This window comes from Cherax quadricarinatus, chromosome 3 (assembly GCF_038502225.1).
Source record: "Cherax quadricarinatus isolate ZL_2023a chromosome 3, ASM3850222v1, whole genome shotgun sequence".
Taxonomy (NCBI): Eukaryota; Metazoa; Arthropoda; class Malacostraca; order Decapoda; family Parastacidae; genus Cherax; species Cherax quadricarinatus.
In genome coordinates, this window is record NC_091294.1 from 76,175,854 (window position 1) to 76,193,831 (window position 17,978).

At 43.8% G+C, this 17,978-nt stretch overlaps 1 protein-coding gene across 1 annotated transcript in view; it reads left to right on the forward strand.

Annotated features, from left to right (window-relative positions):
- The first annotated feature begins 1,975 nt into the window (after window positions 1–1,975).
- LOC138853883 (circadian locomoter output cycles protein kaput-like) overlaps window positions 1,976–17,978 on the forward strand; it is a 33,007-nt gene continuing 17,004 nt past the window's right edge. Inside the window, exon 1 of the mRNA XM_070093449.1 lies at window positions 1,976–2,125. Coding sequence (XP_069949550.1) covers window positions 1,976–2,125 — 150 coding nt within the window. The remainder of the gene's footprint in view (window positions 2,126–17,978) is intronic.

Sequence of the window (17,978 nt, forward strand, 5' to 3'; positions counted from 1 at the left end):
GGACATGGGACGGGGGATAAGGGTGGATTAGCGGGACGGGGGGGGACATGGGTGGACATGGACGTGGGGATGGCGGTGGACATGGACGTGGGGACATGGTGGACATGGATTGTAAGGACATGGTGGACATGGACGGGGAGATGAATGTGGGACATGGGACGGGAGAGACATGGGTGACATGGACGTGGAGACATGGGTGGGATTACGTGGGACGTGGAGAGGCAGACATGGGACGTGAGACATGGTGGACATGGACGGAGACAGGGCATATGGACGTGGAGACATGGGTGACAAGGGGACGGGGGACATGGGTGACATGGGACGTGGGATAAGGGGGTGACATGGACGTGGGGACAGGTGGACATGGGACGTGGGGGGACAGGTGGACATGGGACGGGGGACATGGTGGACATGGGACGGGGGCAGAGAAGGGTGGACATGGACCTCTTTGGGACATGGGTGGACATGGACGGGGACATCCAGTGACATGGACGGTGGACATGGGTGACATGGGACGTGGGGGAAATGGGTGACATGGACGTGGATACAGGATATGGACGTGGGGGACATGGGTGGTGGACATGGACGGGGGGGACATGGTGGATACATCAGGATATGGTGGATATGGATGGAGGGACATGGTGGATATGGACGGAGGGATATATGGTATAACGGGGGGACACAGACATGGGATCGGGGACATGGTGGACACATCAGGACATGGTGGACATGGACGGGGACATGGGTGGACAAGGGACGTGGATATGGTGGACATGGACGTGGGGACATGGTGACATGGTCGGGGGACATAAAGGGACATGGACGTGGGGACAGGTGGACATGGACGTGGAGACATGGGTGGATCGGGACGGGGGACATGGGTGACATGGATGGGACATGGTGACATGGACGTGGGAGATATGGGTGGACATGGGATCGGGAGACATGGGTGGTGGACGTGGGGGACATCTGTGGACATGGGACGTGGGGGACATGGGGTGGACATGGACGGGGATAAGGGTGACATGGACGTGGGGGACATGGGTGACATGGACGTGGGCACATGCGGACATGGGACGGGGGACATGCTCTGACATGGACGTGGGGGGACATGGGTGACATGGACGGGAGGGACATGGGTGACATGGATCTGGGGACAGGTGACATGGACGTGGGGACATGGGTGGACATGGGACGGGGGGACATGGGTGGACATGGGACGTGGGGGACATGGGTGGACATGGGACGTGGGGGACATGGGTGGACATGGGACGTGGGAGACATGGGTGGACATGGGACGTGGGAGACATGGGTGGACATGGGACGTGGGAGACATGGGTGGACATGGGACGTGGGAGACATGGGTGGACATTGAGACGGGAGACATGGTGACATGGACGTGGAGACATGGGTGGACATGGACGTGGAGCATGGGGTGGACATAACGGGGGACATGGTGACATGGACGTGGGGACATGGGGTGACATGGACGGGGACATGTGGGGTGGACATGGGACGTGGGGGACATGGGTGGACATGGGACGTGGGAGACATGGGTGGACATGGGACGTGGGAGACATGGGTGGACATGGGACGTGGGGGACATGGGTGGACATGGGACGTGGGGGACATGGGTGGACATGGGACGTGGGGGACATGGGTGGACATGGGACGTGGGAGACATGGGTGGACATGGGACGTGGGGGATATGGGTGACATGGACGTGGGGACATGGGTGGACATGGACGGGGGACAAGGGTGGACATGGACGTGGGGGGACATGGTGGACATGGACGGAGACACAGACATGGACGGGAGACATGGGTGGACATGGGACGTGGGGACATGGGTGGACATGGGACGTAGGAGACATGGGTGGACATGGATCGGGAGACATGGTGGACATGGACGTGTGGAGACATGGCAGACATGGACGTGGGAGACATGGTGACATGGACTGGAGACATGGGTGATTATGGACGGGGAAGGGCGGACATGGACGCTGACAGGACATGGGACGTGGGGGACATGGGTGGACATGGGACGTGGGGGACATGGGTGGACATGTGACGTGGGAGACATGGGTGGACATGGGACGTGGGGGACATGGCCCTGCTTCGCATGGGTCAGAAGGCCTGCTGCAGTGCTCCTTCTTTCTTATGTTCTTATAAGATAAGTACAAATTACAACATACTTTGTTAAGTATTTTTGGAGTATTTGATAAAGTGGTGAATTTTGGAGTAATAATTACTAACACGCAATTTTTAGATCGCATTAATGGTTGAAGAGTTATTTATGGGCGACGTTGAGCCAGTGTCAGAGAAATTTTAGGGAATGAAGCCAGACATGTTCATACTATTTCTTCAAGAGTTTTTTGATTAAATACCTTTGATGGACCACAATAAATATTGTTTTGAATCTGTTGCTATTAATATATGGTCTTTCTCTCTCTCTCTCTCTCTCTCTCTCTCTCTCTCTCTTTTAAACAGGGTTTGACAAGGTTAAGGATCCCTAGCTTTATTGACAAGCTATTTACAGGTTAAGGATTCCTAACTTTATTGGCAAGCTAAGAGCTGTTACCTACATCAGCTCATTTGAAATCATTTTTATTTTTATGAGGGATACAAGTAGGGAACAGGATGAAGTTGGAGCCATCTGTGGGCCAGCATTTTCATTTGATCAACTGACGTTATCTCGTTGACATCATTATGCCGTACGAATGTGTTCCATACTCGAGTCATCCTGGGTATGTATGATCTCAGATGGAGTGATGTTCTGGAGAAGGGTACAGCCAGAGTGAAGTTGCTGCTTTCTGCCCGTCTTGTGGCATAAAAGCTTGTTTCACGCTGTCCTCGAAGTGGATCCAAGTGTGGTATTTCGTCAATATTGGCCTTGTACATAACAGTAAGGCCACCCACATCCCTCCTATGTTGAAGGCTCTGCTGGAATGACAGATCTATCCAGGATGGGTCCAGGCGAGAGATGAGACGTCTTGCTCTGTTCTCCACCCTGTCAAGCAGTCGCAGATGAGATGGGGGGCAGGCAAACCAAGAAAGTGGAGCATACTCAAGGTGTGAGCGTACTTGTGCCTCGTACAGGATCTTGCAACCCCTACTGTCAAGCAGATGCGAGATACGTCGAAGTTCTGTAAGCTTCCTGGCTGCCTTGTTTGCTAGATTTACGACGTGGTTCTTCGTGGTCAGTTTGGAGGCAAATTTCACCCCTAGGATATTAACTTTTTTCCCAGGTACTAACACTCCCCCATTCATAGTTACTACTGCTCCGGCATTACCGTCATGGTGTCTAGATCATCATTCTTACTACTGCTCCAACATTACCATCATGGTGCCTAGAGACCATCATTATTTTTGTTTTCTCATGTGCAAATGATATAGCTCTCAGCTGGTGATTGATGAATCTTAGAGCAGCTGGTTCACTCTCTCTCTCTCTCTCTCTCTCTCTCTCTCTCTCTCTCTCTCTCTCTCTCTCTCTCTCTCTCTCTCTCTCTCTCTCTCTCCCTCTCTCTCTCTCTCTCATGTGTATGCATCTCCGCCCTCAATAAATCTGTGATGTGTAAATGAATGTTGATGCTGGGTTTAGCGTGGGATATTTAGATGTAGATGCCGGGATGCTGCTGAGATGAAAATGAAGGGCTGCTGCAGAGATGAAAATGAAGGGAGACTGCTGAGATGAGAACGAGGGTATGCTGCTGAGATGAGAATGAGGGGAGTCTGTTGAGACGAAAATGAAGAAATGGTGAGATGAGAATGATGATATGCTATTGAGATGACGGTGATGATGTTGACAACATGATAATGGGAATGTTTAAGTGAAAATGATAGAAAGCAATTTAGATGAATAAGAGAGTGTTTAAAAATAAAGGTGACAATGATCTTTATGAAGATGAGCTGAAGATGTCTGTGAATATGTTTAAACAAAGTTAACTGAGACAACGAAATAAAGATGACTGTGATAACTTTGAGGTTATATATATATATATATATATATATATATATATATATATATATATATATATATATATATATATATATATATATATATATATATATATATATATATATATATATATATATATATATATATATATATATATATATATATATATATATATATATATATATATATATATATATATATATATATATATATATATATATATATATATATATATATATATATATATATATATATATATATATATATATATATATATATATATATATATATATATATATATATATATATATATATATATATATATATATATATATATATATATATATATATATATAAGGAATTCGCAAGAGCAGGAGAAATATACACAAACACTGATCTCTGGCTGAAGGAGACTCGAACCTACGAACCTTGGAACAAGGTACGCAGTGCATTACTCTTCTCACCACACTGGACCAATACCTTGGCGTCCAGCTTGCGCTAGACGTTGATCCAAGGCAGCCAGCTTTCAGAGATCAGTGTTTGTGTATATTTCGCCTGCTCTTGCGAATTCCTTGCATTGTTAAAATCTCTAGTAAGACTGCTGCATGCATGGGATGAGATGAAAAGCTGTAAGCCTTCTCCCTGAAAGCTGGCTGCCTTGGATCAAACGTCTAGAGCAAGCTGGACTCCAAGGTATTGGTCCAGTGTGGTGAGAATAGTATAGCACTGCGTACCTTGTTCCAAGGTTCGTAGGTTCGAGTCTCCTTCAGCTAGAGATCAGTGTTTATATATATATATATATATATATATATATATATATATATATATATATATATATATATATATATATTAACTCACTGGCCGATTCCCACCAAGGCACGGTGGTCCGAAAAAGAAAAACATTCACCATCATTCACTCGATCACTGTCTTGCCAGAGAGATGCTTTACACTACAGTTTATAAAACTGTAACATTAACACCCGTCCTTCAGAATGCAGGCACTGTACTTCCCATCTCCATATATATATATATATATATATATATATATATATATATATATATATATATATATATATATATATATATATATATATATATATATATATATATATATATATATATATATATATATATATATATATATATATATATATATATATATATATATATATATATATATATATATATATATATATATATATATATATATATATATATATATATATATATACAGAGAGAGAGAGAGAAAAACGCTAAAATATGGTTTTCGTACTAATAACATGGACCCCTTTAACAAAGATTATCAGTACACGGGAGAGAAAAACCTGGCTATATAGGCTATTAGGTCACATTACCTGGCAGAGTGTTATCATTGTTGTGTCATGTTACCTGAAAGTGTGTCATCCCTGTTATGTCACCTGCACTCTACTGAGCATTAGGTCACATGCACTTTGCTGAGCATCAGGTCACCTGCACTCTGCAGAACACCAGGTCACCTGTACTCTGCTAGAAACAGGTCACCTGCACTCTACTGTGCATCTGGCCTCCTGCACTCTTGATCTGATAAAGAATTAAGTAGGCTGCTGCAATGTAGTTTCTTTAAGCGAACCTATTGGACAATTTTGATCTTTTTTTTAATCAAAATACGTTTTAGGTTTCTAAATTTTTAGCAAACTTCGTGATAGTGGACTCAAGTTTCTCTTGGACTCTGTGAGAATGTGATAGTGGACTCAAGTTTCTCTTGGACTCTGTGAGAATGTTTGTGTTTCAGCCATCTTCCAAGTCTTAGTTTATCGAGAAGGTTACCTACTCCTTTCCACGTATTGTATACATGGACAGAAATCTGCATAAATTGGAAAGATGTTAAGGAGAGTGTTAGTCTGATATAAGAATTTCTGCTGTTAGTTATATGAACACATCGGTGGCTCAAGAATTAGTGTTTTGGGGCGAGAAGGGTCTTTAAGGTGACTTTGGTTGGAAACTCAAATAACCCGAACACTGGAGAGAGGAGGAGCTTACCACGACGTTTCGGTCCGACTTGCACCATTTACAAAATCAAAGTATTGTGCCTTTCTGTTCTTCATAACAACCAAAGGTACATAAAATTACGTTGATATGCAAGCCATCAGAACAATAATTTTCACCCTGACCTTACTGATGTAATGATGTAGCGAGAACGTAATTAATCCATTTGATTCTCAAATGAGACTTAATAAAACTGAAGTTAGGCCAGTGTGATTCCTCTCGTGTTATGGTTGGGGGATAGACTATCAATGATACCTTCAACGTTCAGACTATTGACTATTTTTCAAAGTCACATCTACACCTGCAACATAACTTATTGTGTCATCACTACGGCTGTTCCTCAAGTAAGTTTTTCCAATAGCAGGCAGAAAAAGTTACGTTTACAAATTTTAATTATTGGGGAAGAGTTTTTGGGAAGGCTGAGTGGAAATTATAAGGCCGCCCTTAATGCGGCCACAGCATGAACAATAACTCCAAGACATAACTACTTCCAAATGCTAATTAGGTTCATGTTAATCCTGAGACGTCTCCTGAGACACGAGAGTGCGCTTGTGTTCCTGAGCCTCGCTTGATATGACTGCTGCGTGAGGCACTTAATGTCTTAATAATTTCGGGCAGTCAAATGTCGAGTAATGGCACCATATTGTCGACATCGACCAGCTGCTGTTAGAAGATATGTATGTACAACCAGCTGCTGTTACAAGACATGTATGTACAACCAGCTGCTGTTAGAAGACATGTATGTACAACCAGCTGCTGTTACAAGACATGTATGTACAACCAGCTGCTGTTACAAGACATGTATGTACAACCAGCTGCTGTTACAAGACATGTATGTACAACCAGCTGCTGTTAGAAGACATGTATGTACAACCAGCTGCTGTTAGAAGACATGTATGTACAACCAGCTGCTGTTAGAAGACATGTATGTACAACCAGCTGCTGTTAGAAGACATGTATGTACAACCAGCTGCTGTTAGAAGACATGTATGTACAACCAGCTGCTGTTAGAAGACATGTATGTACAACCAGCTGCTGTTACAAGACATGTATGTACAACCAGCTGCTGTTACAAGACATGTATGTACAACCAGCTGCTGTTACAAGACATGTATGTACAACCAGCTGCTGTTAGAAGACATGTATGTACAACCAGCTGCTGTTACAAGACATGTATGTACAACCAGCTGCTGTTACAAGACATGTATGTACAACCAGCTGCTGTTACAAGACATGTATGTACAACCAGCTGCTGTTACAAGACATGTATGTACAACCAGCTGCTGTTACAAGACATGTATGTACAACCAGCTGCTGTTACAAGACATGTATGTACAACCAGCTGCTGTTAGAAGACATGTATGTACAACCAGCTGCTGTTACAAGACATGTATGTACAACCAGCTGCTGTTAGAAGACATGTATGTACAACCAGCTGCTGTTACAAGACATGTATGTACAACCAGCTGCTGTTACAAGACATGTATGTACAACCAGCTGCTGTTACAAGACATGTATGTACAACCAGCTGCTGTTACAAGACATGTATGTACAACCAGCTGCTGTTAGAAGACATGTATGTACAACCAGCTGCTGTTACAAGACATGTATGTACAACCAGCTGCTGTTACAAGACATGTATGTACAACCAGCTGCTGTTACAAGACATGTATGTACAACCAGCTGCTGTTACAAGACATGTATGTACAACCAGCTGCTGTTAGAAGACATGTATGTACAACCAGCTGCTGTTACAAGACATGTATGTACAACCAGCTGCTGTTACAAGACATGTATGTACAACCAGCTGCTGTTACAAGACATGTATGTACAACCAGCTGCTGTTACAAGACATGTATGTACAACCAGCTGCTGTTACAAGACATGTATGTACAACCAGCTGCTGTTACAAGACATGTATGTACAACCAGCTGCTGTTAGAAGACATGTATGTACAACCAGCTGCTGTTACAAGACATGTATGTACAACCAGCTGCTGTTACAAGACATGTATGTACAACCAGCTGCTGTTACAAGACATGTATGTACAACCAGCTGCTGTTACAAGACATGTATGTACAACCAGCTGCTGTTAGAAGACATGTATGTACAACCAGCTGCTGTTACAAGACATGTATGTACAACCAGCTGCTGTTAGAAGACATGTATGTACAACCAGCTGCTGTTACAAGACATGTATGTACAACCAGCTGCTGTTACAAGACATGTATGTACAACCAGCTGCTGTTAGAAGACATGTATGTACAACCAGCTGCTGTTACAAGACATGTATGTACAACCAGCTGCTGTTACAAGACATGTATGTACAACCAGCTGCTGTTACAAGACATGTATGTACAACCAGCTGCTGTTACAAGACATGTATGTACAACCAGCTGCTGTTACAAGACATGTATGTACAACCAGCTGCTGTTACAAGACATGTATGTACAACCAGCTGCTGTTACAAGACATGTATGTACAACCAGCTGCTGTTACAAGACATGTATGTACAACCAGCTGCTGTTACAAGACATGTATGTACAACCAGCTGCTGTTACAAGACATGTATGTACAACCAGCTGCTGTTACAAGACATGTACAACCAAATATCAGACTGTGTGTAGTCACGTCACATATATTCCAAGTCACAATTAAATTCCATTTAAAAAAAAATTCTTGGCCGATTTAACCCTTGTTAAATTTCAACTATAACTCAGAATTATTGGACCAGGACATGTTTAGGTAGATGAATAAAGAATAACAGTGACAATAATGTGAATAAACAATTTACACCCAATTCACTGATTACATTTATCTTGGTATTAAAAGTGGGTAGTCGACGTTTCGGTTTCTCCTGGACCATTGTCAGGTCGTGGGTTAATTCTAAATTAGAAACTAAATGTTGTAAAACATGAGTTTCTATAAATGCTATAGAAGTTGTTTGTGTCTCAATTATCGACATATCTGAGAATTTTATTTATACACAGATAACCCGCACATAGAACAGAGGAGCTTACGACGACGTTTCGGTCCGACTTGGACCATTTACAAAGTCACACTTACGAAAAGGAGAGGAGGATGGGTATATATAGGCAGGAAGTGGTAGTAGTAGTAGTAGTAGTAGTAGTAGTAGTAGTAGTAGTAGTAGTAGTAGTGGTAGTAGTAGTAGTGGGGGTGAAACAAATAATTAAATAAATAAAAAAGGAATAAATACACAGGGCAGAAGAAAGACAACCCAAAGGAGAAAAGGAAAAAAGGAAAGGGGAAGAGGGAGAAGAAGAAAAAGGAGGAATCAGCTTAAGTCACGAGTGTTCTGAAGTTTGGAGCATTTTACAATGTAGCGTGTGTATTTGTTCCTTCTTTATTTATGTATTTATTTATTTGTTCCCCCCCTTCGGTGTTCTTGTTCCTACCCTCAGTGGGCACCAGCTTTCTTGTAGTGCTCCTCTTTCTTGGTATTTGACTGGCCCCTCCTCCTCTTACTACCTCCCCATAGCTACTCCCACTACTACTACTCCACTACTACTACTACTCTACTACTACTACTACTACTATACTACTACTACTACTCCACCTACTACTACCTACTCCACTATCATACCTACATATACTACTACTACTATTACCACTACTACTATTCCACTGCTACTACCTACTACTCACCTACATCTACTCCACCTACCTACTACCACCACCATCCACTCCTCCTTCCACTCCACCACCACCACCACCACCACTCTACCTCCAACTACTACTACTACTACTACTACTACTACTACCTCCTGCCTATATATACCAATCCTACTCTCCTTTTCGTTAGTATGACTTTGTAAATGGTCCAAGTCGGACCGAAACGTCGTCGTGAGCTCCTCTCTTCTATGTGCGGGTTATTTATGTATCTTTCCAGTCACGGTATTGTGTCTTTTTTGTTAATTTTATTTACACATTGTTTACATGAAGACAGACGGATCCACAGAAAAAAAAAATCGCTTTTACCGTCACTCGCATCCCAACTGTGTTTTATCAAGTGGACGTTCGTCACGATTCTCACACTAAAGAAAGAGCTTTACTGCATTGATGCATTTCCCAAACTGCATTCAGTGACAATTTGTTATCTCTCTAAAAGTCCCTCATTAAATACCGGTTACCCATTTTCTATAATTTATTTTAATATTCACTTAGTTTATTCCTGTAGCCGTGAGCCAGAACATTGACTCCGCAACATCCAGATACACTTAACTTCTACCATGAGGCCTGGTCACAGACCGGGCAGGGAGGGGGCGTTGGCCCCCGAAACCCTCTCCAGGTATACTCCAGGTATACTTCAGGTATACTCCATTCTTCCAATTTAACGTCAAATATGCAATCAGTCCATCACCCTTAAAGTCTTGAGGTGGTCAGTCCCTCAGTCTGGAGAAGAGCATTGTTCCATAGTATGAAACAATATTGTTTCATATTGTTTCAGACTATGGAACAATACTCTTCTCCAGACTGAGGGACTGACCACCTCAAAACTTTAAGGGTGATGGACTGATTACATCGTCTTCAAGTATTTTGTGCTTCTATCAACTTTTCTGTACTCGACTGAAGAAGTCTTCTGTGTAGGCGAAACGTTTCGAAATAAAGATACGTAACTGTTGCATATGTGTCTTACCTAACAACCTGTCGGTATTTTATACCATTTTAATGTTCAACGTCAAATATTTCCAAGACTGTTTTCCTCGTCTTACCAGCCTGGACTTCCTCGTCTTACCAGCCTGGACTTCCTCGTCTTACCAGCCTGGACTTCCTCGTCTTACCAGCCTGGACTTCCTCGTCTTACCAGCCTGGACTTCCTTGTCTTACCAGCCTGGACTTCCTCGTCTTACCAGCCTGGACTTCCTTGTCTTATCAGCCTGGACTTCCTCGTCTTACCAGCCTGGACTTCCTCGTCTTACCAGCCTGGACTTCCTTGTCTTATCAGCCTGGACTTTCTTGTCTTACCAGCCTGGACTTCCTTGTCCTATCAGCCTGGACTTCCTTGTCTTATCAGCCTGGACTTCCTCGTCTTACCAGCCTGGACTTCCTTGTCTTATCAGCCTGGACTTCCTTGTCTTACCAGCCTGGACTTCCTCGTCTTACCAGCCTGGACTTCCTCGTCTTACCAGCCTGGACTTCCTTGTCTTATCAGCCTGGACTTCCTTGTCTTACCAGCCTGGACTTCCTCGTCTTACCAGCCTGGACTTCCTTGTCTTATCAGCCTGGACTTCCTTGTCTTACCAGCCTGGACTTCCTCGTCTTACCAGCCTGGACTTCCTTGTCTTATCAGCCTGGACTTCCTTGTCTTACCAGCCTGGACTTCCTTGTCTTACCAGCCTGGACTTCCTCGTCTTACCAGCCTGGACTTCCTTGTCTTATCAGCCTGGACTTCCTTGTCTTATCAGCCTGGACTTCCTTGTCTTACCAGCCTGGACTTCCTTGTCTTATCAGCCTGGACTTCCTCGTCTTACCAGCCTTGACTTCCTCGTCTTACCAGCCTGGACTTCCTTGTCTTATCAGCCTGGATTTCCTTGTCTTACCAGCCTGGACTTCCTCGTCTTACCAGCCTGGACTTCCTTGTCTTATCAGCCTGGACTTCCTCGTCTTACCAGCCTGGACTTCCTCGTCTTACCAGCCTGGACTTCCTTGTCTTATCAGCCTGGACTTCCTTGTCTTACCAGCCTGGACTTCCTCGTCTTACCAGCCTGGACTTCCATGTCTTATCAGCCTGGACTTCCTCGTCTTACCAGCCTGGACTTCCTCGTCTTACCAGCCTGGACTTCCTTGTCTTACCAGCCTGGACTTCCTTGTCTTACCAGCCTGGACTTCCTCGTCTTACCAGCCTGGACTTCCTTGTCTTACCAGCCTGGACTTCCTTGTCTTACCAGCCTGGACTTCCTTGTCTTATCAGCCTGGACTTCCTCGTCTTACCAGCCTGGACTTCCTCGTCTTACCAGCCTGGACTTCCTTGTCTTACCAGCCTGGACTTCCTCGTCTTACCAGCCTGGACTTCCTTGTTTTACCAGCCTGGACTTCCTTGTCTTACCAGCCTGGACTTCCTCGTCTTACCAGCCTGGACTTCCTTGTCTTACCAGCCTGGACTTCCTCGTCTTACCAGCCTGGACTTCCTTGTTTTACCAGCCTGGACTTCCTTGTCTTACCAGCCTGAACTTCCTCGTCTTACCAGCCTGGACTTCCTTGTCTTACCAGCCTGGACTTCCTTGTCTTATCAGCCTGGACTTCCTCGTCTTACCAGCCTGGACTTCCTCGTCTTACCAGCCTGGACTTCCTTGTCTTACCAGCCTGGACTTCCTCGTCTTACCAGCCTGGACTTCCTTGCCTTACCAGCCTGGACTTCCTTGTCTTACCAGCCTGGACTTCCTCGTCTTACCAGCCTGGACTTCCTCGTCTTACCAGCCTGGACTTCCTTGTCTTACCAGCCTGGACTTCCTCGTCTTACCAGCCTGGACTTCCTTGTCTTACCAGCCTGGACTTCCTTGTCTTACCAGCCTGGACTTCCTCGTCTTACCAGCCTGGACTTCCTTGTCTTACCAGCCTGGACTTCCTTGTCTTATCAGCCTGGACTTCCTCGTCTTACCAGCCTGGACTTCCTCGTCTTACCAGCCTGGACTTCCTTGTCTTATCAGCCTGGACTTCCTTGTCTTACCAGCCTGGACTTCCTCGTCTTACCAGCCTGGACTTCCTTGTCTTACCAGCCTGGACTTCCTCGTCTTACCAGCCTGGACTTCCTCGTCTTACCAGCCTGGACTTCCTCGTCTTACCAGCCTGGACTTCCTCGTCTTACCAGCCTGGACTTCCTCGTCTTACCAGCCTGGACTTCCTTGTCTTACCAGCCTGGACTTCCTCGTCTTACCAGCCTGGACTTCCTCGTCTTACCAGCCTGGACTTCCTCGTCTTACCAGCCTGGACTTCCTCGTCTTACCAGCCTGGACTTCCTCGTCTTACCAGCCTGGACTTCCTTGTCTTATCAGCCTGGACTTCCTCGTCTTACCAGCCTGGACTTCCTTGTCTTACCAGCCTGGACTTCCTCGTCTTACCAGCCTGGACTTCCTTGTCTTACCAGCCTGGACTTCCTTCACCAACTTCAGCAACATTCCTGAATTTCTCAAAAGCAGCAGACTACTGGAGAAATACTTCCGTTACACTGTTAGAGGACGGAGGATCGAGCCTCCAACACTGCCTACGATGAATGATCAATACGGTTTTATCGCTTCACATTAATAATAATAATAATAATAATTATTATTATTATTATAATTATAATAAAAATAAAATAATAATAATAATAATAATAATTATTATTATTATTATAATTATAATAAAATTAAAATAATAGTAATAATAATAATAATAATAATTATTATTATTATAATAATAATAATAATAATAATAATAATAATAATAATAATAATAATAATAATAATAATAATAATAATTATTATTATTATTATTATTATTATTATTATTATTATTATTATTATTATTATTATTATTATTATTAGTATTATTATAATTATAATAAAAATAAAATAATAATAATAATAATAATCACATTATCAGCATTTACAAACAATTTTCAGAAAAAAAAATTGTCTTTTAGTTTTGAAGATTTTCTTTTTAATTTTTCGATCGACACCAGGCCTACCCTTCTAGGGTAGGGTAGGCCTGAGCCCGAGCCTTTACCTCATAAGACTGTCATTCCCATTAGTCCCCTTGGGGCGGGGATGGCAGACCAGAGAGGCCTAGCTTGTGGCTAGGCCTGGGGACAGTTGGTCCCAAAGATGAGGAGGTACTTGTGCCTCCTCCCATGGGAGACTTAGGTCTCAGACACTCCCTAAAGAGGGAGCCAAGGCCGGGCCACCACTTGGTAAAGGCCCGGGCCGGGAGAATACCGGCGAATATTTAATAATAATAATAATAATTTTTAATTTCCGTTATTAATAATAATAATAATATTATTATTTAGGAAAATTTATAAGGGGAGGGAATTATCTGCATACAAATAATTTCCTCGGGAGGCGACTACCATGTGTTATTATTTACAGTAGTTACCCCAAGAAAGCGTGTGGGAAAACTTGAGTCACTCCTGATTGCTTTGAGACACTCTTGGTCGCTTTGAGTCACTCCTGGTCGCTTTGAGTCACTCCTGGTCGCTTTGAGTCACTCCTGGTCGCTTTGAGACACTCTTGGTCGCTTTGAGACACTCTTGGTCGCTTTGAGTCACTCCTGGTCGCTTTGAGTCACTCCTAGTAGCTTTGAGTCACTCCTGGTCGCTTTGAGTCACTCCTGGTCGCTTTGAGACACTCCTGGTCGCTTTGAGTCACTCCTGGTCGCTTTGAGACACTCCTGGTCGCTTTGAGTCACTCCTGGTTGCTCTGAGTCACTCCTGGTCGCTTTGAGACACTTCTGGTCGCTTTGAGTCACTCCTGGTCGCTTTGAGACACTCCTGGTCGCTTTGAGTCACTCCTGGTCGCTTTGAGTCACTCCTAGTAGCTTTGAGTCACTCCTGGTCGCTTTGAGTCACTCCTGGTCGATTTGAGTCACTCCAGGTTGCTTTGAGTCACTCCTGGTTGCTCTGAGTCACTCCTGGTCGCTCTGAGTCACTCCTGGTTGTTTTGAGTCACTCCTGGTCGCTTTGAGTCACACCTGGTCGCTTTGAGTCACTCCTGGTCGCTTTGAGTCACTTCTGGTCGCTCTGAGTCACTCCTGGTCGCTCTGAGTCACTCCTGGTCGCTTTGAGTCACTCCTGGTCGCTTTGAGTCACTCCTGGTCGCTTTGAGTCACTCCTGGTCGCTTTGAGTCACTCTTGGTCGCTCTGGGTCACTCCTGGTCGCTCTGAGTCACTCCTTGTAGCTTTGAGTCACTCCTGGTTGCTTTGAGTCACTTCTGGTCGCTCTGAGTCACTTCTGGTCGCTTTGAGTCACTTCTGGTCGCTCTGAGTCACTTCTGGTCGCTTTGAGTCACTTCTGGTCGCTTTGAGTCACTTCTGGTCGCTCTGAGTCACTTCTGGTCTCTTTGAGTCACTTCTGGTCGCTTTGAGTCACTTCTGGTCGCTTTGAGTCACTTCTGGTTGCTTTGAGTCACTTCTGGTCGCTTTGAGACACTCCTGGTCGCTTTGAGTCACTTCTGGTCGCTTTGAGTCACTTCTGGTCGCTTTGAGTCACTTCTGGTCGCTTTGAGTCACTCCTGGTAGCTTTGAGTCATTCCTGGTCGCTTTGAGTCACTTCTGGTCGCTTTGAGTCACTTCTGGTCGCTTTGAGTCACTTCTGGTCGCTTTGAGTCACTCCTGGTAGCTTTGAGTCACTCCTGGTCGCTTTGAGTCACTCATGGTCGCTTTGAGTCACTCCTGGTCGCTCTGAGTCACTCCTGGTCGCTTTGAGTCACTTCTGGTTGCTTTGAGTCACTCCTGGTTGCTTTGAGTCACTCCTGGTCGCTTTGAGTCACTTCTGGTCGCTTTGAGTCACTTCTGGTCGATTTGAGTCACTCCTGGTCGCTCTGAGTCACTCCTGGTCGCTTTGAGTCACTTCTGGTCGCTTTGAATCACTTCTGGTCGCTTTGAATCACTCCTGGTCGCTCTGAGTCACTCCTGGTCGCTTTGAGTCACTCCTGGTCGCTCTGAGTCACTCCTGGTCGCTCTGAGTCACTCCTGGTCGCTCTGAGTCACTCCTGGTCGCTTTGAGTCACTCCTGGTCGCTTTGAGTCACTCCTGGTTGCTTTGGCCCCTCATGGAAGGTTCCTTGATGTTGGTGAGGGGCTCTTGATTTAGGGAATTGAATCTGTGCTCCAGTTCCCCGAATTAAGCCTGAATGCCTTCCACATCCCCCCCTGGGCGCTGTATAATCCTACGGGTTTAGCGCTTCCCCCTTGATTATAATAATAATAATAATAATGGTCGCTTTGAGTCACTCCTGGTCGCTTTGAGTCACTCCTTCCGATGCCACACGCATTAGACACATCTATCCTGGGCCAGTACTATCACTTAGAAGTGGATAGCACCCACAAGTACGGCGCTACAAATTAGTTGTGGACTGTATGGATTATATTAGACTGACCGGAATAAAAAAGGGGGGTAGGGGTTACACACATATATATCCATCAGTGAAAAATACTTGTATATAATACCACCACTTACCAGGTTTTCTCTGGTGGTCACTTGATGCAGTTGGATCACCCACAATGCCTATCATATTACACAGATATTAAACTAGCCAGCTAACTCTACATAACAAGGTGCACTTAGCTGTGGGCGGCTGATGCTTCTTATTTCCTCCATTCACCTCTCATTTCGACGTCTTACTATGTTGACATGTTGCAATTACAGCAAGACACTGTTTCCGATTTGTTTTATTTATAGGAGATGGGACGCCAGGTTACCAGGTGTCCACACTGGAATTCCATTATGGTGAACTCTTTATTTCCCTTAATATCACTTTGGTTGAGTGTGTTTTCCACTATATTCTTCACAATTCGCAGTATATTACATTCCCGTATTATTTTCTGTTCATCGGAGGTCGAGTCACTGTAATCTATCCTCGATAAAGCTTGGTGAAATTAAACGAGTTTGTTGTCACGCCTCTACACTCTCCAAGCTGGCGTCTCTCATTATTTCCCATTCTCACTGCCCTGTTATGGAGTTTCGTTCACTTTCTATCTCATATTGTAAACCGGGAACAGTTGCAACACTTCCTATTATGAAGTGAGGCCTATATTAATCCTTAGGCCGCTGTGGACGCCAATTTCCTGGTTCCATTTTTTGATCAGCCTGTTAACCACATCCAAAACACTCCCGCGTCTCTACTTCTCCCGATTATTATTATTATTATTATTATTATTATTATTATTATTATTATTATTATTATTATTATTATTATTATTATTATTATTATTATTATTATAATTATTATTATTTTTATTATTATTATTATTATTATTATTATTATTATTATTATTATTATTATTATTATTATTATTATTATTATTATTATTATTATTATTATTATTATTATTGAATAGAAAGTCATTAATTCAAAATCTCTTGATTTTATTAGAAAAGTTACCCCTGTAGATATTTTTGTGTTGTCAGGTTAGAGTTTTGATGATGGGGATGTCAGCAGGTCTGACTTCTTTTGATGAAGCTGTCAGCTTTTCAGACGAATGATATTGTAGGTGTCAGCACGTCAGACCTGTGGTTTTTCAGGTCTGAGTAGGTCAGATTTTTTGTGATGTTGCAGTTCAGCAGGTCATATTTATGATAGTACAGGTAAGCAGGTCGGATCCCTGATACTACAGGTGTCAGCAGGTTAAACCCCCTGAGAGTGAAGGTATCAACAGGTCAAACCCCTGAGAATGAAGGTGTCAGCAGGTCGAACCGCTAACCTACCCTAACCAACCCTAACAAAAGCAGTTACAGGCTACCTTACGTTATATTAACTGCATAACTTATCTAGCCTCACTTTAACTAAGGAGTAAGATGGGTAGGGTGGAAATGTACGACACACGACTGTATACGACGTAAGAGTGGGCGTGGACGGACGTGGGCGTCCCACGTCTGGGACTCCCACTTCTCCCAATCTCACCAGAAAGGTGAAGGATGAGGAAGCTCCAGCGCCTGGAACCCTTCATTCAAGTTACAACTCTGGACTCCACTGTCATATGTTGTAAAATGAAAACAACAGAAACATGTGAAAAAGATCGTGAATAAGACACGAAATTTACAAACATCTCTCAGTCCACAGTAGGATTCGAACCTACACACTGCATCAAAATACTCAGTGCTTTGGTATGTACTTTGAGGCAGAATGTGTAGGTTCGAATCCTGCTGTAGACTAATCTAACATACATGCCAGGTTAGTCTATAAATACTAGAATATACATTGCTACTTATTGATGGTAATACATCATTATTTAAAGTAATATTATTAATCCAGCGAAGATAATAGAAGGAATTAAGAGAA